This window comes from Parus major, chromosome 5 (assembly GCF_001522545.3).
Source record: "Parus major isolate Abel chromosome 5, Parus_major1.1, whole genome shotgun sequence".
Lineage (NCBI taxonomy): Eukaryota > Metazoa > Chordata > Aves > Passeriformes > Paridae > Parus > Parus major.
The window spans coordinates 27,843,148-27,867,859 of NC_031774.1; the positions used below are offsets into that span (position 1 = coordinate 27,843,148).

At 37.5% G+C, this 24,712-nt stretch overlaps 1 protein-coding gene across 3 annotated transcripts in view; it reads left to right on the top strand.

Annotated features, from left to right (window-relative positions):
- LOC107205622 (cytochrome c oxidase assembly protein COX16 homolog, mitochondrial) overlaps positions 1-22,831 on the top strand; it is a 48,986-nt gene extending 26,155 nt beyond the window's left edge. For all 3 annotated transcript variants that reach the window (XM_015630217.3, XM_015630218.3, XM_033514874.1), the window contains exons 3-4: positions 4,163-4,225; positions 18,467-22,831. In XM_015630217.3, the coding sequence (XP_015485703.1) occupies positions 4,163-4,225; positions 18,467-18,583 (180 nt within the window). In that variant the 3' untranslated portion in view covers positions 18,584-22,831. The remainder of the gene's footprint in view (positions 1-4,162; positions 4,226-18,466) is intronic.
- The last annotated feature ends 1,881 nt before the right edge of the window (positions 22,832-24,712 follow it).

Sequence of the window (24,712 nt, forward strand, 5' to 3'; positions counted from 1 at the left end):
GTGACATTCACAGATTTCTCAGTTGCTCTCTACCCATATTACTTGTTTCCAAGCCAAAATGAACTGTGGTTAATGAGTATCAATACAAAATTGTTAGCTGGATCATTTTTTTAGTAGCAGCATTTCTAGGTTTATAACTGTACCAGAAATACATGTGTCACAAACAAAAAATCCGCTTTACTGAGATGAGTGTGTGTTTTTCACAGGGCACTGCAGGAGTCCCTGGTTTGGCAGGGGCTGCAAGCACCAGTTATTTCTGCTTTGCTATGTAATGATGCCTCTTGTCTGCACCCCAAGGTGCACTGATTTTAACACCTTGAAATGCTGTCCAATTTCTAATTCAAAAATTGAAAAGTCAGCCTTAAAATGAGAAGCATCGGCTTCATTTGAAAAGATTTTTAGTTACTTACAGCTTCAAGTAGCTGCCTACTAAGATTTCTACAAGTGTTTCTGTGCTTAACCTCTGTTACTTTTAGCTGTTAAGAATCTTTTTAAAGTCTGTTTCTTTAGGAACCTTTTGAAGTTTAAGTACGGGTAAATCTGAAGGAATGGTGGGTGTGAAATGGGACAAAATTCTAATTTGAAACCTGGATTCTTAACCCTTTTCTGAAATTTTTCTATATTGAACTTGCCCTTGCCCTTTCAGTTGATGTAATATGAGATAAACCTGTATAATGCAAAATACAGAGAATGTTTTATTCATTTTTGCTACAAGTGCTAAAAATGAAAAAAAAAACCACCCCAGAAAAAGAAGTAAAGCCTTTAAAAATTGTAGTTATAGTATTGGTTTCAGAGCCTTGCAGACAGCATCTCTTGAAGGTTGTCTAAATACTTGCATCAAGTATTTCAGTAGTCTTTCAGTAAGAATTTAATGTGAAGTTATGCTGTAATTATACATGCACACATCTTTGAATTCTACATTTAGAGACAAAGTTGGAATTTAAATAGATCTTAAAGGAACAGCTGAGATTTTGCCGAACAAGAAGAGTCCTCTAGTGTAAAGGAATATCTTTTCTGTTCCTTCCTGCCTCCTAAATAATGCTGGAGAGGACACTGTCAGGCTGTTACGGCATTTGGGCTTTGCGTGCTGCCATCATCATATTTACAAATACAGATTTGTATCCATAATTTAGCTGAAGATCTATTTGCCAGTGCATAGCTGAATACTTCTCGCTCATTTGGCAGTATGTGTTGGCATAGCAGTCATCATGGAAGCAAAATGTATGTTTGTATTTGGATCTTGTGGCAGATGTGTAATACAGCAGAGCTACTGCTTTGGCATGGGCACTTTCCTGGCTCTGCCCCCATTTGAAGTGTTCCCTGGTTATGATCTGTGATTGTGGCTCATAGTGACGTTTATCTGCCTTTTCAGAATGAAAACAGCATCATTCTGTTTTCCTTTTTTTGTTGTTGTTGTTCTTGCGATGTTTCAAAGATAGCACAGCGATGTTTCAAAGATAGCACAGCGTCGTACAAAGACAGTGGAAATAAAACTTTATAATACACATTTTCTCAACTTCTCTATGGATTCCTAAAACAATTTGTAACCCATCCATCTCATTTGGTAGCTGAAAAGCCAGGGTTTTCAGTCTCAAGGCATTAGAAGGTGCAGGTAACTGAATTACTCTGCAGGCTCAAGGATGTTTAAATTATTCTGTGTGAGTAAGTATGTATGTAGGGAACAAAAAAGATAAAGAGAAGAGGAAATACACACTTGCTCCTCTTTTCTATTTTTTTTTATTTTTGGTGGACCTTGGGGCAAAAGAATGGGTTTTGCATAGTGAGCTTAAAATGTGCATGTAGTTAGTCCTCAAAACAGGGTTTAACTAGCGTTTTTGGGTAAGTTAATCTGCTGAATAAAATTTCTGCTTCTTAAGAAGCAGTGCTCTCTGTTCATTTTGCATTTACAGGGTATTTTTTTTAAAGAAATTTCAACTAGGCTCCTTCATTTCTGCATTTTTGTTAATATTAAAGCTACAGTATCAAACTAGAATGCTGTGTCTCAGTTTCAGCTGTCTGTGCAGGCAGAGGAAAATGAAGACAGGAGAAAATCTGAAGATGGAAAGGGCTGGAAGGAAGGAGAAGCAGCAGTAGCTTAACTGATTATTTACCTTTGCCTTACACGAATGTGGCCATGCACACACCATACATTAAACAAACACACTTAAAATTGATAATAACACACTTAATATTGATAATATAAAACTTGATTATGGAGATATTGAACTGTCTTTGTAAGTTAAATTCTGGCTGTAGTTAATTAGGTAAAAATGTTTCAACCCATGATACTTTGCCTTATTATGAATGAAGGGAAATTGTAAGGTGGAATAAAGCTGTTGCTGCCTTACTTACTGGAGCTTTTATTTCCTCTTGCCTGTATGTGTATTGTGAGAATACAAAGGATAACAAATAGTGTTTGCATTTAGTTCTGAATACAGTGAGGTCCACGATCACTCTTCTCTCTGTGAAAGCGAGCTTCAAAGCCTGTCAGGCTGCCCAAAGACTTTGCATTTCTACACATGTGATGGATGGGTTCGTTGTTCTAATGAAGTATGGCTGTTGTTGGAGGTCGTGGTCACAGGAGAGATGCAATCCATCTTTAATGAGGGGCAGTTCTCCAGAGGCCTTGAATGCCAAGACAGAGATGGAGCATTTAATTTTTTATTTGATGTAGAGGGCCAGTGCAGGGACACTATCTTGTTTTATGATTTTTTTTTTTAATTACCAAGAAGGTGGGAGCTGTATCCGGTACAAACATTAACCATTTTAGATATTTTGGCTTAGGTCCCGAGTGTAATGAGTCTGGAGGTTGCAAATGTGTGTATTTCTATGGCCAGATTGCTGATGAGATAGGGAAATCAAACCTCTGGCCATGCACAGATGGTGTTAGACTTGCCTGTCTGAGCATCCTTCCTTAGGAACTGAGGTCTCACAGGCTGCATGCTAACTAGCAGACAGTGTCTGTAATCAAGGGGAACATTGTGGCCTAGGGAAAGTCTTCAGAGCCATTCCCATCAATACACATAGTAGATGTGTATTTGAAGTACCTCTGATGAGTAGGAACTCATGTTAGGGGAGAATCTGAAGTTGAATCTTCCCATTGGCCAGGCAAATTCTGTTATGTGTTCGCCTTCCTTTTTGTTTCCTAGACTACTTGTAGATGTTTGATGTTGGTTGTGATGAGGGTTACTGAGCCCTTTTTGTTCAGGTCAAGAAGCAGCAAATTAGGAGTAACAACTTTTCTTCACTGAATTAGTTGTAGTTGGACTAGTGTACGAGGGATGTAGAACTACACACATTACTGGTCTCCTTATGCATCCATTTTGGTTTTTGAGCTCTAAAAATCCGATTGTTCGCTAATGTTGGATTTATTTGGTATTTTAATTAGTTTGCCTAAAGACTGTCTGAATACAGTGTTATGTGGCTGCTTGAGAAGGTGGTAAAATGCTTTCTCTAAGTGTGAAGAATGCTAATTATCTTTTTCCCCTTAGCTTCTGCTCTTAAACCTGTTGGAGACAGATGTTAGTTAGCAAAGGGAAGGATGAATATCACTTCCTTTGGGCTCAGAAGAAGTTAAAATGTAAAACGTGTCTGCTGTGGTTCGTTGACATGTCTGTTCTTAGATTTGTTCTTTTAATAAGCATCTCTGCAAGGTGGCAGGAAACACCAGCACTATCAGTACACAATCAAAACTAGGAAAGAGCTGTGTGTTCACCAGAAAATTGGAAATTCAATTCATGCTTAGACTTTGAAAACCAGGATATATTGTATACCTATTCACTGAACTCAACATTCAGGAGTATATATTGCACAATCCAAATTTTATCTTGGGCTCATTTCATTTATCTAATCTTTGTTTAGTTCAACAGTTTTAAACTAAACAGGCATGGATTTCAGTATCTAAGGTAATGCAAATGCAGGGCTGTAGTTAAAAATGTGTTTTCCTTTGGAGTATAATAATTCGGCAGTTGACCTGTTTCTTTTCAGCCCAATTCTTGTGCTGTGTTCATCATCCTGGTACTGGAACAAATAACACATAAACTCTTTTAAAGGAGGGGAAGGTTTGTATGTACCAATATTCAGTTTAATTCAGGTTAAGATTTCTTTAAGAAAATATTTTTAAAAGCAAACATTTTTTTCTGTATTTTTATTTGTCTTTCAGATTGATCCAGCTTTGAAAGAAAAATTAAAACAGAACACTGTGACACTGGAATCTGAATATGAGGTAAAATAAATTTGTTGCCTGGGGCCCATAACCTTGGCTATCCTTGATTACCCTGGCCGCTGGTGGGTTGTATCTGTCCCTAACTAAAATTAGATCAACCATCTGCCTTTGACTCACTGATGTCCAATAAAAACAAGGTTTTATGTAAAGAAAGGTTTTTGAACGTGTAGTGCTTCTTTCTGAACACAGCTTTGCTTTGATTTCCAGGCGTTAAGTACAGTGGTAGAAATAAATTCACTATTTCTGTGGTTAACCTAGTTTATAAATGTAGAACTGATGTTGGCCTTAGAGGAAGTGTGTGTGCGTTTAAGTCAGCGCTTCTACTGCATGAGTCTGGATGATCTTTAGACCAAATTACAAAACAATATGCATGATGTACTTTATTATTTCTTGCTTCTGAAGTTTATGTGTATCTTTGAAAGAACTGTCATTCCTTTTACATGGTTTCAGAACATTTTATGGAGAAATAGTTCACTCTTCCCTCAACATTGCATTTTCTTCAAATATTACTGGGCTCTAAGATGTCTGTTTTGACCAGTTCGGTATCCAGAGTCTCATAAATTTTCAGGCCTATAAGAAGGCATGTTAGAAAAACTGGAAAAAACCTCCCTGTGACCAGAAACAAAGGATAAAGCTATTTAAGATTATTCCTAATGTTTAAAATTAATTTAATCAAATGTCCAACTAACACTTCATCTATCTCTGTGGCCTTTATGCAGATCACAGATTTTTTGTTTTCTTCCCATACCACATTTCTGTCACAAGCCTTTGAAGATCTTGATTGCACCCATTGCTCTCATATTTAGGTGTCCAAATGGCAGCATATTACCTTAATTATCATAGTAAGATTTTACCATCTTGTTACTCTTTTGTGATTTGTCTGAAATAAGAATAAAACTTACCTTTTGTATTTTCACAGGCCTAATTTCACAAAATATTTGCTACGTTTTACCATTATTGCAAATAGTTTTGGGCTTTTCCCCCGCTATAAAGAATTGTGATTTCTGCTGCAGGGAATAACAAGATGGAAAGTTCCACTGGAGACTCCAAACTTACAAATCCATTAAGTTCTGATTGCCTCTGGGATTACTGTCTCTTAGTTTCCATTCAATATACTGTAAGGCTGCTCTGATTTATTTATGTGGAAGAAAAAATAAAAAGAACCACAAGCAGTAAAAAGAACCATATCTCAAACTCAATACCTAACCTCAAAATCAACAGATCTGTATTCAGATATACCTTACTTTTTCTTCAGAAGATGAGTAAATAGGTTAAGGATAATATTTAAATAGCCATAATTCCATTATCTTTATGGATAAATCAATGCTAATAAAATACATCTGGCATAAGAATATATTACAAGTCTTCTTGGGTAATGAGACTCTTTTCTGATGGACAGAAATGACAGAAGCAATCTTATTTTTTTCTTAATCTAAACTGTAGAGCGTTTCCAGACTGAAGTTCTTCCAGAGTAGTGCTTGGGTGTTATAGAGGGCAGATCAGTTCAACAAAACAAATGGATTTGCATAATGAAAATCGATTTGGATTATTGTTTTGAAATCCAATGTCAATATATCCTTTACTATGGGCACCAATTTGCAAGCACATACTAATTTCTTGCTTCAGTGAAACTTCTGAAACTACCAGCAGTCATACAGATAGTCTGCAGGCTCCACCCTAAGTGTGTGACAATTTTAAGTCACTGTTACCTCTGTATTCTGGTGGACAAAACCTAACCAATCATTCAGTTACAGCTGAGGTTTAGGAGAGTAGTTTTCTGTGGACCCCATCATTTCCATACTAGAGGGGTTTGGCTGGGCTTTTTTCTCCTTTCTTTATTTTTTGACTTGTCCAAAATACAGCTCTTAGGAACGCCTTCTAATTCAATATATAGGTCACACTGAAGGATTACAGTGGTGGCTGTTACTAAATATGGTGTGATAAGAGATCAAGGGCAGTTAAAAAAAAGTTGCTGTTTTGATATATAAAGCCTTATTTTACAATACTATTAGCATTATATCTGCAGCTGTTACTGAGGATACCATGCCAGCTCTTTTGAAGCAGGGTTGCCTGATATATGTAAATGTCCTTTGGCCCTCCCCAAGACTTTTAAAAATATCTTACTGTCCTTACAGAAATGTACATATTGAATACATACTGTATTCTTCTAGAATGTCATCATTTATTCTATAAGCATACATATATGGGCATATTGCAAAAATAAAGGCATTTCCAATATTTCAAACATATTGAAGTCTGCATTTTGTCTCTGATGTGGTGGTCATAGTGATGTAAAAAGTTATAATCACAAACCTAATTTATTGTGAGGAAATTAACATAAAGACATTTTCTTACCTTCTAATTTACTAAATTATATCTTCTCAAACTATAAAAAGTTAATTTCATACAGGAATGTTTCTGGTCAGGATACTATTTTGAGGAAGGAAGAATTTACATATATAATTCATACTGCATTCCTTGTATCTTAGATCTGTTAGTAATGGCATTTATCTTGTACCTTGAGACATGCCAGAGGAGCAAGCTACCTTTGCATACACTCTCCATTGTTTATGCATTCCTCTCACACACTTTTGTGTCCTCATATGACCAATTAGTCCCTGCTGTTCCCCTTTGCCTAATAAATCACAGCTCTGTCCACTAGTGATGCTGGTACTAATGTGAATGTAGTTCTGCTGCTGAGCTGGGCCTTGTAGAACACACTAAAAAATGTCAAGGGTTTGACCTGCGACAAAAGCCTACAGTATTTTATTTGAAAGGACAAAGATACTGTTTGAAAAAGGGACATAAAAAGCCTGATTAATATGATGAGTGAAAACCATTTTGTGGTTGTTTAACAGTCATAATACATTCCTCTTCATGTGTTTAATACAGTCTCAAAATAGCAGTCTGTATTCTAACACTTGGTTTCTGTACTTCTGTGAAATTAATGGTCTAATAAACACAAAAAAATTCTGGCCTCAGTTACATCAGACCCCAAAATACAGAGCTGTTGTTAAGGGTTTTTCTAGCAAACAAAAGCTTCCTTAAGAATTTAGTAACATTTTGCTATGGAAAAGATAATTTAAGGTTGAATCAAATATGTGATATTCAGTGGGAATCAATAGCAATTGAAAGTAGAGGAAAAAATATCCCAATAAATAAAAACGTGAAGGATTGCTATGGAAACAGTAAATGAGTTCGTTATAAAGCGGGGAAGACTGATAAAAGATGCTATGGGCATCAGAGCTGTCTGATAAGTAATCTGACAAGGATAGGGCTAAGAGGATGGTGTTGCAGCAAACCAAGAATAAAACAATGAGGATGTAAAATAATGAGTAACTATGTTGGCAAAGTAGCAACGTTCAAAAAACATACCTGTATTTTTTTAGAGAAAAAAGTCCTTTGTATTCGAATCAGATGTGCTTTGAAACCCCTTAATAAATAAACAAGATGTTATTTAATACCTACAAGACTCTGATGGTTCATAGCTGTGTTTTAAGAATGGTCTTGGAAGACCATTCATCTGGGAATGATGGTTCTCTGGGAATCATCACTGGGCAGGAAGGTGATACTATTAAAGAGTTCTGTGATATTTGGGACATATAGGCAATACTGAATACTTCTTAAAGTGATGTGAAAGAAATTGTGAAACAATTCTAATGTGAATTGTGAAACATTACTAATGTGCAAGTGATATGAAAATATTTCAATAGTAAAAGTAAGGCAAGGCAGGGACAGACAGCTGTTTATATTACTTGCTAAGATGGGCCCATTAAAAGTGCTAAGTATCTTTTTGAGTAGCCAAAGTTACTAATTTAAAGAACTGAAAATGCAGGTCAGAATGGACTGCATTCTGAAAAGCATCAACTCTGCAAAAGGTTTAGGAGTCAGTGAATAAATAATTCACCTTGATCTTCTAGTGTGATCTTGTGGCACAAAAGCTAATTCAGTTTAGGAATATAAACAGGAATGGTAGATGTAGGAGCAAGTGATTTTACTTCTGAGTGTGGCACTGATGAGGCTGGGACTGAAATTCTGGTTCTCCTTTTGGTATCTGGGTTTTGAACAGGGCTTTAAGAACAGATTAGGTTGCAGATCAGGCAGACTGTACTAACTTAGGGCTCTAAAAATTCCTTAAAAGAAACTTAAAGATTTAAAGAATATTAAAGGTACTGAGAAGACTGGTGCTTTCATAAAAGTACTTTCATAGGAAGAAAGTAATAGTGATTGAACATTTTTTATTGCAGAAAATATAGTAAAATTAGAAGTAAGAGCCATTCTTAATAGGTGGGAATATAATTTGAACACAACAGCAAGAAGAATGAGTCTTTTGTATTTCAGAATATCAAAACTGTAAAACTTTACAAAGTTTTCCTTCAACTGGTTGCAAGGATGGCATAATTGACATAATAGGTCTGCAAATGGTCGGACTAGAGAATGGTGCTTTCTTGACTTAAAGAGTATGAATATTGGGTAGGTTTCATTCCTTATAATTTAATAAATCATAAAAAGTCAACTTTAGCTCTGGACAGAAGTTTTTTAATTCTTTGTCCTGAGAATTACAGCAAAAGACTTGTAATTGCAGTATTAAAATGTATATTGAGGACAATTCAAAAATTAAAAGTAGGTATATGGAGAGGTGTTTTGGGAGTATAACCTGCATATTTACTGTCTTAAAATAAGAATTTGAATAAGCTCTTCTGAAAAAGACTCAGGCCACTTTATTGCTGATTTGATGTAATTTCAGTGATGGTAGTGCCAGCAGGATGGATGAAACTTTTTTTCAGGGAGTGACAGTGCAGTAACACAGTAATGGTATCCAAGTGTGTGGACATCAGGAGTGCTCTAGAACAAAATTCCTGGATGCCAGTTGTTCAAATCTGCAAGTATCTTGTTGCTGTCATTATCAGTACCAGAGGATTACTGATTTTTTTTGCTGTTTAAGAATTAACAGATTAGTGTACTGAATTGATTTGCTTCAATGTCTGTGAAGATACTGGTGGCAAAATGCCTTGAGCTGTTTGAGAGCTGACAGAGGTTGGGAAAATATCCCTCCTTAGTGACTGTTATGACAATAAATAGGTTGAGATAAATAAAGAGGTTGAGATAGTTTTCTTCTCCCTTTTAATCATTTGGTTCCTACCATGCCCTCTTCTTTGTTGGTGCGTTGTCCAGCCTAGCCATTAGATTCTAACTGCCTTCCAGGTTGTGTCTGGGATGAGCTGAGTTTCTTGCATTTCAGTTTATTCATATGTGAAATCTTTAAAGTTTTTATTTCATTGTGAGTCTTCAACACAATGTTTTGTAGAGAAGTACGAAGTCATGTTATTTTTTTTTTATCAATAGAAACTGCCATGGGAAAGGATTTTAGTTCAAATAGTTTGTGTTATACATTTTATTCTGAGTGGGTGTACAGTCCATAGCCAACCTATAGTTTTAACCTTTTCTTCCTCAAATCTCTGAAGTTTCCTGTACCATAGTTCAATGTGTTCAGACTATAAACTATGTTCATAGTTTTTCATGGAGAAACACAAGAAACTGGAATTTGCTGATGGGTATGGCACAGGAAGAATTCTGGTCGAGAAGCCTCTTGCGGGAAGAAACAGCCTCCAGAGTGAAGTTCATAGGGTATCACTTTTTACTGGTGTTGTTTCTGGAATGCATCTTTATTAAATAGTCTTGTAATTTCTTTCCTGGTCATCTCTTAGCACAGGATTTTTCCTTAACTAAGAGCTGTTTCTTTCATATATGTTGCATTTGCACTTTCCTTATCCAATAAGAAAACACTGATGTCTCAGATGGGAAACAAGGTGAGTGACAGTGATCAGTCAGACAACAAGCATGGTTGGGACTGTTACAAATGATCTCTTCTCATCACCCCTTCTCCTCTCTCCAAACTAGAATCCTTAGTACCAACTTACATTCCATGTTTGTTTTCTTGTTTTTTAATGCCACATGAATTGAGTAACCCTTACCATGCTAGGGCAAACACTGTGTGTTGTCTCAGTCACAGAAAACCCCAAAAGTTGGAGTAGGGCGAGTTGTATGCACACATCATGGCTGAATTCTTTCATTTATTGTGTTAAGGAATGCTGCTAGCTTCTGCCAGGCAGCCAGTATGGGGAACTTGTGCAGCTGGCTAGGTGAAAATGTTAAGCATTCTGCCTTGCTAATGGGCCTCCAGTGGGGAATGGTTGGATCTTTGGTCTGAAATATCTCTGTTAATGTAGCGCACGGGAATTTAGCTACGCAGCTGAGGCTCTGTATGGGTATGTTTTTCTCACTGTCTCCTTCTGAAGACAATACAGCAAAACAGGTAATTTCAAAGGAAGTTCTTGTCTCAGCAACCAGGAAAAGTGGCTTTTTTGCAAGAAAATCCTCCTGTTGTTTTTCTTAGATGTTTTTCTCTGTTTTCGGCCAATTTCAAAAACACTATCTGGAATATTTTGTGATTGCTAGTGCACTTCCAGATGATGTCCACATGATAACCAAGTCTAAATGTGAAATGATTTTAAAAATTATTACACAATTCTTGCATGTTCCTTTGCTTCTCAAATTATTGTTACCCATCATTATTTAATGTACAAACTACATTGTAAAAATATACTCTGCTTTAGCAAGTTACTGTCAGAGAATGAGTTACTGCTTGTCCTAATAGGCTTCCTGATTAAAGAGAAAAATTATATGCAAGATTCTGGTGGAGGCTGACCATGGAGTTTGCACACTTTTTAGTTAAATAATCAAATTTCTAAAAATTGAATGGAGAAGTTCCCAAGTTTAACCCCTGTCTTCATTGTGTGTCTGGTAAAACTTGGTATTTGCCCAAGTATAGCTAGGAGGCATCACTGAGAAGTTCAAAGGCTGCGGGAAATGGTGCTGGTAATTCAACATGTAATAATTCATCTTGTTCCTAGCATCTTCCCCTCAAGTCATTGGAGAGCCACTGTCCCCTTGTGCCATCTTACAGCTACAGTGCAGTTCAAAACCAAAATAGCTTCCAGCTCTGGAAAGACCCCAGACCTTACCTTTTCAAACTTCATGCTTGTAAAAATTTTAAATGATGCCTTGATCTTTCTAAGACAGAAGTCTTTCTGATTTGATTTGAAGACTTGTTGGTTCTGATAGAATGAAAGGTAGAGTTATTCATATATTATTTGTAAACTGTACATTCAGCAGTATTGCTGAGAGGTAGCTTTACTGTTACTGGCAGGACAGTACAGGAATAACACTCCTATTACCGTCCTCATCAATCAGAAAGAGGATGTTAGCCACAGAGAAGAAGCAGGAGGAATTTTTTCCCTATGAGAAATTGCCCAACAGCACAAATCAAACAGTAGCCATCGATGTTACTGGAAAACTATCTATGGCTGAAAGATTTGAAATTGCCCTGTTAATATTTAGCCCAAATCAAAGTTTCTCAACAGAGAAAAGCATTCTGTTTCAGCGTATAAATTGATAAGCAAGTTTTGAAAGAGAGGTGAGTGGAAAATCAGCAGGGAAGTGTAGATGAGAAGCAGATGTCCTAAACTACACTACATGTGAATGTTACCTGAACCAACTGAGACCAGGGTAGAGGGGGAGCATGTAAAAGGAAGGAGATTGAGCCCACCAGTTCAGAAGGGTCAGCTGCTTGGTGAGGTTGACTGCTGATTTGAAGGAGTGTGGATATTTTAAAGTAGTTACTTAATGGCCTGGATTTAAGTTTAATTTGACACAGTTGTTATTAACCTTCTCTGGTTGTTTCTTTTCTTATGCCCACACACTTCTGTTAGTAGTTTCATGGTGGTAACTGATCATTTCTTGTTGTTTAGCTCTTTGCTATGCTATTCATTGCAGCTTTTCCCTCTCACATAAGAAACCTTATTTTTCATATCACTTCAGAAGGAAAAACACCATGTGTGACTCACGGGTCTCATATTTTTTTTATCCTGGTACACCTCATCCTTTTTTTATTAGAGTATCTTTTTATCTTTATTAGAAGGACAGACTGTGCCAGATTTTATATACAGAAGGTAAAAAACTTGTCCACACTTCCAAGTATTCGTAGTCTTAGGAAGCTGTTTGAAATAAACCATTTCTGTGGTGTCAGGAGGGCTTTCTGGGCTTCAAATAGGGACGTGCTGTAAAATCTGTATGCTCTTCTTAGCAGCAACAGAACTGTCATTTTTTACTTTTGCTGGTCTCAGGCACTGTTAAAGATCACACATCCCTTTCAGTCAAGTTCACCTTTATTTAGTTGAAAAAGATGCTGCAAACATCTCAAAAGTCTGTCTCTGGCTGCTCCTATTTTAAGTGCTACAGTAACTAGGACATCCCTTTACAAAGTTTAGTATGATATAAACTTAGTAAGACCAAGCAGTCAGATTTGGGAAAGTCCTGTGTTCTGTTGACTTGGCTAGGTCTCCCAAGTAATGAATTTAGGGATAAAGCTTAGTAACAGCACTTCTCTTTCTGAGGTAGAATAACCATAGCTTGATAAAACTTTTCTATATGAGAGAAATGAAAACTATCCTAAATATGCTTAATTAAAAGTGGAATTTGCTGAATTTGGGATATTTGATCTTGAAGTTGTACTACTGCACTCATGCTATTATTTATGTTGGACCTTTCTGAGTCTTGTTTTTTCTTAGGAAAACAAGATAGGCTGAAAATAAATTACCTATGCACACATTCTCTTGACTTTATCCTAAAGCTTGTGAGTTTTTTGGTCTGAGAAGTCCATCTTGGGTGATCTGCAGGTGTAATGCATAAATGGCACTGCATTATCCTCTGAGATGTATTGTGGATTTTAAGAGATTCTGAATTTTAAGAAGGAAAGATTCTTGTAAATTGGGAGGAAATTGTGGCAAGGCCACTTCCTAATGGAAGTCTGTCTCATGTTATTTTCTCTTATGTTAAAAATTGAAGGCTGTGTAATCATGGAGTTTTAACTGAGTGAGATAAGTGTTTAGTTTACTGAGCACTTTGTATAACACCTTCACATAAAACTACGAGTCCTTTGTGAATATTAATTAAACTCTGTGACACCTCTGAGGTGGAAGCAAGTTCTGTTTGCTTGCTTTGCATGGGAAAAAAGTTGCACAGACAAACTTGTGGTGTAGTTCCTCAATACACATCTTCTGGGACATGGTCACTCAAAGATGTTTCTCTTCTCTTTTCACCCAATGTTTCCTTCAGCCTGTTCAAGTGTTTGCATTATCCTATCTTATACAGGATTTGTTCATCAGCAGTATGAATTTATTTTCCTAAACTATTTGGTTTTTTTCTGGTTGGAGCACAGCCCCACATTGTTGAATTGGCATAATTAAAGGGAAAATAATGGGGAAAGAGTCTCTTAAACCAGTTCACCATAGGTTAATTAATTTTGCCATAGATGAATGCTATTGGATCCCACTGAATTAAGCAACAAAGCCTTTATTGGTTTTTGCCAGTCTTCAGCGAAGCCAAAAGGAGAAGCTGATGCTCTGGATGCTTACATGCCAGTCCTCCCTCACCTCCCCCCTTCCCCAGTTCTTCCCTTAATGAACAAAAAACAATCTTATTCTGGCCATAGTTTTCTGCTTACTAACTTGCTTGTTTACTAATATCATAAAAACTAAACATTCTCTTAATTGGAAAAAAATCCCTTCTTTTTAAACTGAGGATTCATTCACTAATCATGGGCTATTAAATCCCAGATTATTAAATCACTAATTGCAGATATTAAATTATGTCACTTCCTAAGCAAACTAAGTAACACCCAGTTATATTAAGAAAATGAGATGTCGAAAAGATGGCTCTGGAAAAGAGTTATAAAAAAAACCCCACTAAGCTATATCAGTGTGATGATTAAGTTAAGATTTGAAGTAATGCACAAGGCAGCAGATTCAGTGTTAGCTGTAATTTTTACCTCTTCATATATATATCATTATATTGCTCCTCAACATACCTTTTGTCTCTTCAAGCTTTTTTGACACCTTTAATAAACAAACTGTTCAATTGGTTTAATTCTTTCACTGCCTCTTACAGCCATGAGGATATTTTTCTCTGGTACATCTTTTCTCTGGAAACTATAATGATGGGAAATAATTATCTCACTCTATCAGAGCTATTTCTTTCTGTGGTTTTCATCACAGAATTTATTTCTTCAAACTGTAAACAGGATTCTCTTATCCCTCCTTTCACATGTAAGAAACTGAGACTAAAGCCAAACATTTTTTACAAAAGGCCACTTTGAATTCACTCAGCCTGAACACTAATAGCTCTAAATGAATTTCTGCGGACTTCGGTTTGTGTATTGTGGCATGAAGACTATCCTGCAAGAGTAGAATTCAAACTCTAAAATTTAAATTTTATTTTATTTTAAGGCTGCCAGAGGCTTATAACTTCTACCTAAGCCAGGCATTTGAAGCAGCAATTAAGAAGTAAAGGTCTTTTTGGTACCTTTGCACCAGTCAAGCTGTTTAACAAGTCTTAAAAATCAAGTGTGGCAAACAGTTTTTTCTTTTGTCGCAAAACATATTTTTCTTTTTCACTGTGCCTGTCTGAATAACTGCATTTTTTTCCTTGAATTTACAGCTTCTGTCAGTCCTGTACTCTTAAGAGGCAGTTTAGCTGATTTAGGGAGTGAATCAGTAGATTTAATGGACTATACTGATCTTACTTTAAACAGCTAATTTTCAATATCCTTTGGGCTATTTGAGACAAGCAGTAAAAGTGCTGCTGATCTGATCTGATTACATTTCATTGTAGTCTCCAATGATGGAGTGTTTAGTACATTTGAATTGGGAGAAGAAATCTTCTGTTTTTTAGCCTTCCACTTCATATGAATTTCAGTTTAGTAAAAGCTGGAAGTAGTTTAACATGTGATGTCTTCATAAAGTTAGGTAGGTAGAGTCCAAGCTAAAATGAAAAAAAGAAATAAGAAATTAAGAGGATCTGGCTCTTAGATAGAATGAAAGATGTTGACTTGAGCTTCATCAGAGAGCAGAGCTAGCTGCTTGCCTGAATTCTCACTGTGCAGCTCAGGCAATCTGAAGGAGCTGTGTTACTTCGCAGCTTGTGCTGCACCTAATTAAGAAGACTATCAGTCTGGTCTTATTCTCATCACTAAGATGAATTTAAAATGCAGCTATGTGCAAGTTTTTAGCCTACATCTAATGTAGCTATTTATTCTGGGATGATCCTGTTGTAAGAATTTTCATGTCAGTGACCAAGCAAAAAGGGTGGGATTTTACTCAGCTGTATGTGAGGTACTGTCCTGGCTTACCCCAGCAGCCAAGCCCCACACAGCCGCTCACTCACCCGCTCCCCCATGATGGGATGGGGGAGAGATTTGGAAGGGTAAAAGTGAGGAAACTCATAGATTGAGATAAAGATAGTTTAATAGCTAAAGCATAAGGTGCTGGTGTAAGCAAAGCAAAACAATGAATCCATTTACCAATTCCCATGGGCAGCAGGTGTTCAGCCATTCCCAGGAGAGCAGGGCTCCATCACATCTGAAGATTGCTTTGAAAGACAAACTCCATCCTTCTGACTGTCCCTCTGTTCCTTCTGCTTTCCCCAGCTTTGCATGCTGAGCATGGTGCCATATGCTGTGGGATATCCCTGTGGTCAGTTGTGGTCACCTGCCCCAGCTGTGTGCCCTCCTGTGCACCCTCAGCTCTCTGGCAGGTGGGGTGGAGTGAGAAGCAGAGCCCTGGCACTGTGTGAGCTGCTCAGCAGTAATGAAAACATCCCTGTGTTACCAACACTGTTTTCAGCACAAATCCAAAACATCCCTGTACTTGCTACTATAAAAAAAATGTAACTCTACCCTATCCAGAGCCAGCACAGATATACATGAAAATAGCTATTCAGTAGGAAAGCACTGCAGAACAGATTGTCGCATCCCCTTTCAGTGGTGATACTCCTTCTTATGCTTATCCACATGCAATAGGAGTGCTCTGTTATTCCAAAATTGGACAGCATCAGTTCAGAAAATTGGAATGTTGAATCATTCTGCCTTCTGATGACTGATAACTATCCCATAGACTAAATTTTTGCAGATACTGTCCCATGGTAGTAAGGAAGGTGCTTTCTTCTTGAATTGCAGTAAGATATTACAAAGTGTTTATACATGACACAAAATGTTAGCCATCTCTAAAAATGTAATGATAATAAAAAAAATACAGTCTTCCTATGTATGCATTAGAATCTTTATTTCTTTATATTTTAATTAATCAATAGATCTTATTTGTCATCTCAGGCAATGTCATTCACTGCATGTAACCCTTGGTTGTTTCATTCTGTCTGTATCCCAATGTGTTTTCAAGGTACCTTTATGATTTTGATTGGAAGCTGCCAAGATACTTTCTGGTACTGGTTTGTTTGGATACTATAGTTTTGAAATGCTTCCTGTTTTTGACAAACCTCCTCTCTGTAAAGCCTTTGTGAAGTTTCAGGGACAAATTACTCTGAACTTTTTGGTAAAGATCTTCAATACACATGTGTCTTTTGATAGACTTGTTTATGTGGCCTGTCTTTAGATACCACAATTTTGTTGTACTTATTTTAAAAGTTGGTTAATGTTCAAGCTTTGGGAGACAAACAACTTTGGAGTAGTTGAGATCCTCACAGGTGTGTGATACCTTTGTGTTGAATTAAATCAGCATGCATCCCTTCTGTTAAAGCACAGGATTCTTTTAAGTGTAGTTTCCTTGAACTTTCCATTAGAATCAGATGTTAAAATCCAAATTTACAATCAGAGGGGATCTTCACTGTTGTGTTGGATGATGAGTACCTTTCCTCCTTCTCTCTCCTTCCATGTCAGCTCAGATCCCTTCTGGTTGAAATGAAGTACCAACTAAGCATAAGATGTATAAAGTAGTAAAGACAATTCTTCAGAAAGACCTGTCCCAACTCTACTGTACAAAAAATTTGGTTGCTCCTACTTTGTGAAAGTCTGCTATGTTTGTAGATGTGTTCTCATATATCTTCTGTAGAGTGTTGCTTAATTTATTTTGATATCTGACTAACCTCATTGCAATTTCCTCAATTGTAGATGTGTCAGGAAACTTTTATATAACATGAACTAATAGCAGCAGGTCTATTCTGTTATAACTGTTGACTTTTTCTGCAACTATTATTCAAGTCCCTGGGTGTTTGCCATTTATTTGAATGATTGATAGTAGACAAATTAGGCCACAGGCTCAGGGCAGGATTAAGTATTTTCTGGTGTATTTTTACAGCATTTGCTGAGATGAGGCCTTGATCACAGATCAGGTTTAAGTCCCACTGCAGTATGTATCGTTCTTTACTGGAATGCAGTGTTGCCCTGTTTAGTAGCATCTAGGGCAGCGCTGATTCTGGCAGTGGTGCAGACCCTCTCCTCAGTCTCCCCATCATATCCAATGTGCTGGTCCACAGTTGGCATGTGAGACTTGAGGTCTGTGTCCTGGGAAGGGACAGCTGTGCCTCTGCCAATAGGACTGTGAAGATGCAGTACATGTTTGTGTTCTTTGACTGCAGGACATTGTAGATGAGGTCAGAAGGGCACCTGTTCTTCATTTTTGTTGCCTCTAAGTCATTGGTAGTTCTGAGGGGGGATGATAGAAGCAGGCAAGAAGGTAATTAAATCTAGTCTTTCAATACCTGACAGTTCAATCAGTTAGCATATCTCATGTATGACTCAGAGGTCTGTCTGTGGTGGCTGGGTGTCATAGGAAACTAGTCAAGTTAAAGCATAACTCTCTCAAGTTAAAACCTCGTGGATTGAAGGGGTTTGCACCATTGCTGTCTCTCTTTGTGCTAGATAATGAATCTTTTCCAGCATGCTTTGTATTTTTGCTGACAGGATACTTCAGCTCATTAATTACTAATCCTTCTGTTTGAGCTATACCAATGCTTGTCATTCCTACTACTTCAGTGCTTGGCAGACTTGCAATTGAAGCACAGATCTGGAAAACAAGGTGAGAGGAGAAAAAGTGAATACAAGGTATCTTCAGTCTTGCTCAGATGCTGCAGTGCTTCCTGTCCTTAAATGTTGCTTACCTGCTGACAAGCAGATGCAGTAATGCCTGTCTTCGTAATTGATGTAGCTATATGGATAACTACTAGGTTTTTTTTCTTCTTGTTGAACTTCTCATGCAGGGTAGATCAAAGTTCATCAGCTCAATGGTGATACTGAGTTTCTTATGAAAAAAGAAATCAGTTTGGAATCATGTGTACTTTAAATCATGGATCCATCAAGGTGACCCTGTTATTTTTGCTGTTTCTCTGCAGAAGCTGGAAAAATCAAACTTGGATAACTGGGAGAACATCAGAGGACCCAGACCATGGGAAGATTCCAGGACGGTTCAGAAACAACGGCAGGAGGCTCTCCGTCTCAAGACAGAGTGACTGAGCAAGCCTCCTTTGGTGCCTCTGAAAAAAAGTCTCAGGCTGGACTGTCTTAATTTTTAATCCAGTGTCAGGAACAGACATGGGAGCATTTGCACTGAACAATTCAGCTGGTGTATATATAAGTAACTGTGAGATCAGTCCAAAATGAACTCTTTGTTTGCATCCATTTGTGTAGAGTACCAGAGGCTGTACATGTGAATTTTCAATTAAAAAAAAGCTGATTATTCTACTGAGAATATCCCATTGTTTTTGAGTCTCTAACATTCAAAACTGCTTCAGCAAGGAATAACATTTCAAAAGTCACTTGTCAGTACCAGAAGTTGTCATCCTAATGAGAGCAAGAGTGCTGTCATCTAGATGTGTGTGACCAAATAAGTGCTGCTTCAGGGAGCCCCTGCATGACTTAGCTTGGAAGGGACTCCACAGGCATATGAGCTGTTCAGAACAACGAGTCCAATTTTGGCTAAATAATACTCTTGTGTTTCATTTCTAGGGACTGCATAGAGACATGTACTGAGTGTCAGCTGACAATTGGTCAAATATCATTTGTTTAGCTGTGGTTAAATTTCTGTGATTGGTTTATCAATACTTTCATGCAGGCCGGACCTCTGCACTTGAACCTCTCAGTTTAAATTGGAACAACTCTCCCTCGCAAAGAGCTGTGTTGCTTCCCTGTGAGTAAATATTGTAGCAGAATCTTCTTGAATCACTACATAGTGGCAAGGCTCATCTTACATGTATTATTACATGTATATTTGTGCATGTGCATAGAAATTTTGATGTTCCAATCAATTATTCTGAAATGCTTTTCTTCTTATATTTGTCTGCTAAATATTTGCTGTTAGAGGACATTGTGCTAATATTCAGGACCCTTCTGCCAAGAGAGTTCAATGAAGAAGCATTTACTCAATTTTTCAAATGAAATGACACTTTTGTTAAGGCGTTGTAACAGACTTGTGAAACTCCTCATCAGAGGAATGGAGCAGTAGAGCACACATTAACAGCAGATTCTCGTTTCAAAACTCTCAGTGACACCTATATGTAAATCCTTTTGGAACTGTCTTTGGAAAAGGTGTGGCCTTACTCCCCTCTGCAGGATATGTCAAATGTAATCTGAATTCCCCTTCGGACACTTTTTTAGGGTAGCCTCCTTGCCCTTGTGTGAATCTTCTCTCAGCACTTCGTTTTCTTTAGACTGGTAGTGGTGAGGTCCAGTCTTTCACTCAAGAGGAAGAATTAACACTGATTTTTAGGGAGTTATAAAGGAATTCATAAAGCATCACATGAAATACCTTAGGCATGTTTTTATGCATGTTTTCTTCTGATAGAATGAAAACCATCAGAAAGTGGTGGATGAAATCAGGAACAAAGTTGGAGCTGTGTGTTTGTGTATTTCCCTGTTCAATGTCATAGGTAGCTCTGCCTCTAAATCAAAGTATGAACAAATTAAACCACCCAGGAGAGGAATAAGAGTAGGTAATAATGAATAATAATAATATTAATATAATATATAATATTAATAAATAAATGCTATAGGGAAACCAGTGAAAAACTAGAATACGGAGGCATTAAGCTGTGCTAGACTTAGACAAGGAGGAAACTGGCTTAATTGTTTTGTCATTATGCAAATAAAATATAAATATGACAAATAAGGAGTAATTCATACTGCATAACCTGTTAAGCACTTTTTCAACTATTAAATTCAAGTTCAGGTGCAGTTCCACTGTGCAAGAGTCATCACTCAAAGGACATCAGAGCTTTTGGCTACACTGACAGTGTTCTCTCACTGTTACAGTGGGAGCTGGACCACTGGAAATCTTTACGTTCCCCACTGGTGTGGACTCTGCAAATTTTTGAGAGGATGCACATCTTCCTTGTCCCTGCTTTGATTGAAGGAGATGGGAAACTGCCATTGCTTTGCATATGGAGAGGCGTGCTCAGCTCCCAGGCTTGCTTGATGGCTCACAATATGGACCAGCGCTGCTCCTGAAATAAACACATAGATTTCTAAGAACAGCATGTGTAGGAGAAGCAGCCCCTTCCCCCAGGGGAAGAAGCAAAGATATTTCTCTTCCATGAAGCCCTTAAGCTTATCAGTTTTCTTGATGAACAGAACACTCCCTGAAATATCCTGTGTATTTTTAGCAATTTGATATTCTGCAAAGACTGTTTTGGGAATGATCATCTTATTTCAGCAGGTTTGGAATGTAGTTGTAAATAATTACTTATATGGAGCAATTTCTTATGTCCTAATTTAGGACCCAATCTTAGTTGATTGTTTGCTGGTTATGGGGTCCCCCCACCTTTCCCTTTTCATCTAAATCCAGTTGTTTCTGAGGGCATATTTGTAATTACCTTTGAAGTGGCCTCTCTGGAAAGTAATGGATTTGTCTTAGCATTTCTGAGAAAAGATGATATGCAGTTGGAAAACTTTCCAACTTGCCCTCCTCTTCAACTTCCATTTTAGAAGACAGCCTGTATCTATTGATTGTCCACTAAAATAAAAACCCACCATGTTTTTTAATGCTGACTTATTTTAATAGTCTTTTTAATGTTGACTCATTTATGAATGAGTCAACATTTATAAAAAACCCCGAACCAATAATAGCTGGTACAGAAGTTGTACTGTTCATGAAATGGGAAGAGCCATTTCAGCAATTCATCTTTATTGCCATGCACTTGAACAATGGCTTGATGTTTTATGCTGTGCTTTTCTTACCCATTGAATTGGAAGTAATACTTTTGAAAGGCATGTTGAGAGCCAATTAAGTCTGTTAAGTTGTCATGCAACCTAGAGTAGAAGGCACTCCAGAAATGTGGAGAATTATAGTTCATAACAGTAGCAGGAGAGGCAAGCTTCAATTAGTTCAGAATTCATCCTCAGTTTGGCTGATTATTTGAACTATCCTTTTGAAAGACAGAGCACTTCCAGTTATCTCTAAGGCTCCTGAAGACAACTTTTTTCAGCTCCTGAACCATAATGCTAAACATCTGTGAGTGGAGGGGGTCAGAGGTAATTAAGTACAATTGTCAGTCTGAGACGCTGATAGACATTTTTGCATCCTCTTTTGTAACTGGCATACACAGGTCTGAGGAGAATAAAAACAAGGCTTTAGTGAGAGGTGTTCAGTATTAGAAAGGTAATTGAAGCCAGATCTTCTAATTAGTGTTGCTGAAATTAGAAATAAAAGCAGCAAGTCTGGCTAGGTGTCTGTGAGTATGTGGGCAGAAAAATCAGTTTCAAAATCCTTGTTGTGACAGTAAAGGAGAAGGTATTTATCTCTCAAAGAAACTGTAGCAAGGTTTGGGACCTTCCATAACAAGATAAGCAGCAGGACATAGAACTGGAAGAAATCTGGGGCACCTGTCTCCAGGGACAGGGAGAGGTCAGCATAGCACCGCAGATATGGGGGTATCTGTCTACGTGGTTCCCAGTGGTAGCTGTCTGCAGCTCAAAATGCTGCCCAGACCTCTGTGTGAGATCTGCCCTTTGGATCCTGCTTATTGAGAGTTGTTCTCCTGCAGCACTTTGAGTGTGCTGATGCATGGGTGACCCAAAATGCTCAATATCTCTGTTCAGTAACAGATGAAGGAGAGCCTTAATAAAAGCTGTAGCTGCTGTGGTGCAAAAAAGCTTTCAAAACTATTGAATAGCACAACAGTTGAATTTTGAAGTTCCTGAATACATCTGGAGGAGCAGTTGGATGTTAAAAACTTACAGAATCACCATGCAGAGAGCAATCTTGCACGTAGTGACCTTCCAAGGTCTTGAAAAAGGGTCCAGTACCCAAAAAAGATAGGTCATGGTGTAATGAGACATGAGTGATGTGAGTTTTATATCGGAATATAAAATGCAGAAACTTCTGAAAAGCAACTTAAGTCTACCCCATCATCAGCTGGGGACCTGTCCCAAAAACCACGGGAAGAAATCCATTTCTTCACAGAGAAGCAGCAGTTCAGAGAAATTTGAAAGTCAGTGTTCATTGGATGTTTTTCATGGACACTTTATGTTTCACTGTGGTTGCCTGTGTATAGGTGAAACTCAGAACAGCAGTTTTCGCCATGTGAAATAACTGCACAGAGCCTGGTACTTCTTGATGATCTTGCATTTGTTCTGACTTGCTATGTTTGCATTTCCAGCTTGAATCCAGGGCAAGTTTCATTTTATATTCTGTATTTTCCAGAGGCACTTATTTCTGCAAGAAATGGGAAAGCCTAATATTATCCTTTGCTACTGTGTCCACTTGAAAAAAAAAAAAATTAAATAAAGGAGGGTGTGATTTGAAGTCTTGGGAAAGCAAAATAACTATTTTTACATGAAGATGGTCAAAGAATTTTCCTTAGAGCTTTTATAGTTAGAAGGGCTGCTTATTGCCAGCATTTTCAGTGGAAAACCACCTTTCATCTTTCAGTGGAGTAAGGGTCGCAAAAAAATTTCCTCTTATTTTAGACTAGCTAAGTAGAAGCCTTTAATTGAAGGAAGGTAATTGCTTAGTGTTAGGCCTTCATTTCTTACAAGGGCTTGCAACCAGCCAACACACAAATAGTCCCTAGACTTAGAAACAAAAGCTCCATACAGACGTTTTTCTTAAAACTTGTACTCTCCCCAAGAGCTAAAAGCAGTCTCTCATACCACTGAAAGCAGACTGACCATATTTTCTTGTTAAACATATGTTTTAACTGCATGTGTATCTGTCTTGCTTAACACAGGCAAACAAAGTTTCACCCTCACTGTTCCCATGCTTCTTGGGATGTGTTAAAATCAAACAGCAACCAAAGCAGCAGGTGGTAGTGCTGCAGAAAGGACATATGAAATATGCTTATACATTGTAAATGTGAATAGTATATGTGTCATAACCACAGGTTCCTTGGGAAAGGAAAAAGAAATAAAAAAAACAAAACAACACATCAAAAAAGTCCTCCAGAAATAAGGGTGTGCTATACATTGTCAGTGCCTCTGTAGAAGAAATTCATGCCCTTTCACCCAGCATATTTGGAGCCTGGTATGATATGCCTCAGCTGGTGGAAAAAATGACCACAGCATGTCTGTTTCAAGGTAGTTGATGAGATCCTTGATGTTCAAAACCAACTCCATTGTGTGTGTTCATATCAAATCCATTATGGTACCAGCCTCAAGAGGCCTAGAGGCTCCCAAGAGGATCCCTTGAGGAGCAGGGGCAAACCCACCTCTCTGCCTTTAAGATCCATTCTCCCTCCTCTTTCTGTCCTGTCTTCCAGTGTTCCTCTCAAAAGGTAACAATTCATTCTCTGAACTGCTCTTTTCTAATGGAACTGGCTGTAAAATGTCACCCTCTTTTTTTAAAGTTCACTGTCTACCATGAATTGAAGAATAGTTGTTTCTAAATGAATTTGAATTTAAAGCTCCATGTAAGCTCAGAACACAGACCAGTATTATATCTCTGTAAGGATGGCACCCAGCACACAGTGCGATCTCTTTTTATCTTCAGATACACAATGCTGTGCTCTCTATATTATGTACAAAGGAAATTAAATGTACTTTTTTCTTTAAAAGATGAGATCTTCATCTATCTCCAGCTGTCAGTTCCTAATAATGTTGCCCAGAGAAGTGTTATCTGTGATTTAGTTGCTTTAGTGGACCATCTTTTGTTCAACAGAGAACAGCAGAATAAAATTTCAGCTTAATATAGCTCTTTTCTTACTCCTTCTGAATAAACTGAGGAAAAGAGGAGACCAAGAGCAAAGAATCTTGGGTTCCAGACTCAATTTTCTTCTGCTTTTTAGTAGATAGGGCATTTTAAGAAAGGAAAGGAAGGAAAGTAGAAAAAAAAGAATAAAAGAAATACGGAAAGTAAAAACGCTTAGGGACAAAAATAGCAATAGCAAACAGTATTTTTTTTCTGACTGGTCTCACTGGATGGAATAGAAAGGAAAAATATTTTTGTCTCAGGAAAAATGTCTGAGCTCAAAAAATACTCAGGTCCAAATGAAAAGTCAGGTATAATATTTTGCAAGTTGGTGGTTTTAGAAATATTTTTATTTGGGTGAAGTACAATGTTTTGATTTTCATGATTTTCCATTCTTGATTCTTTTTCTTCAGGTACCTTAACTCTGGAAATGAAAAAGCACCACTGATCTTAAAAATGC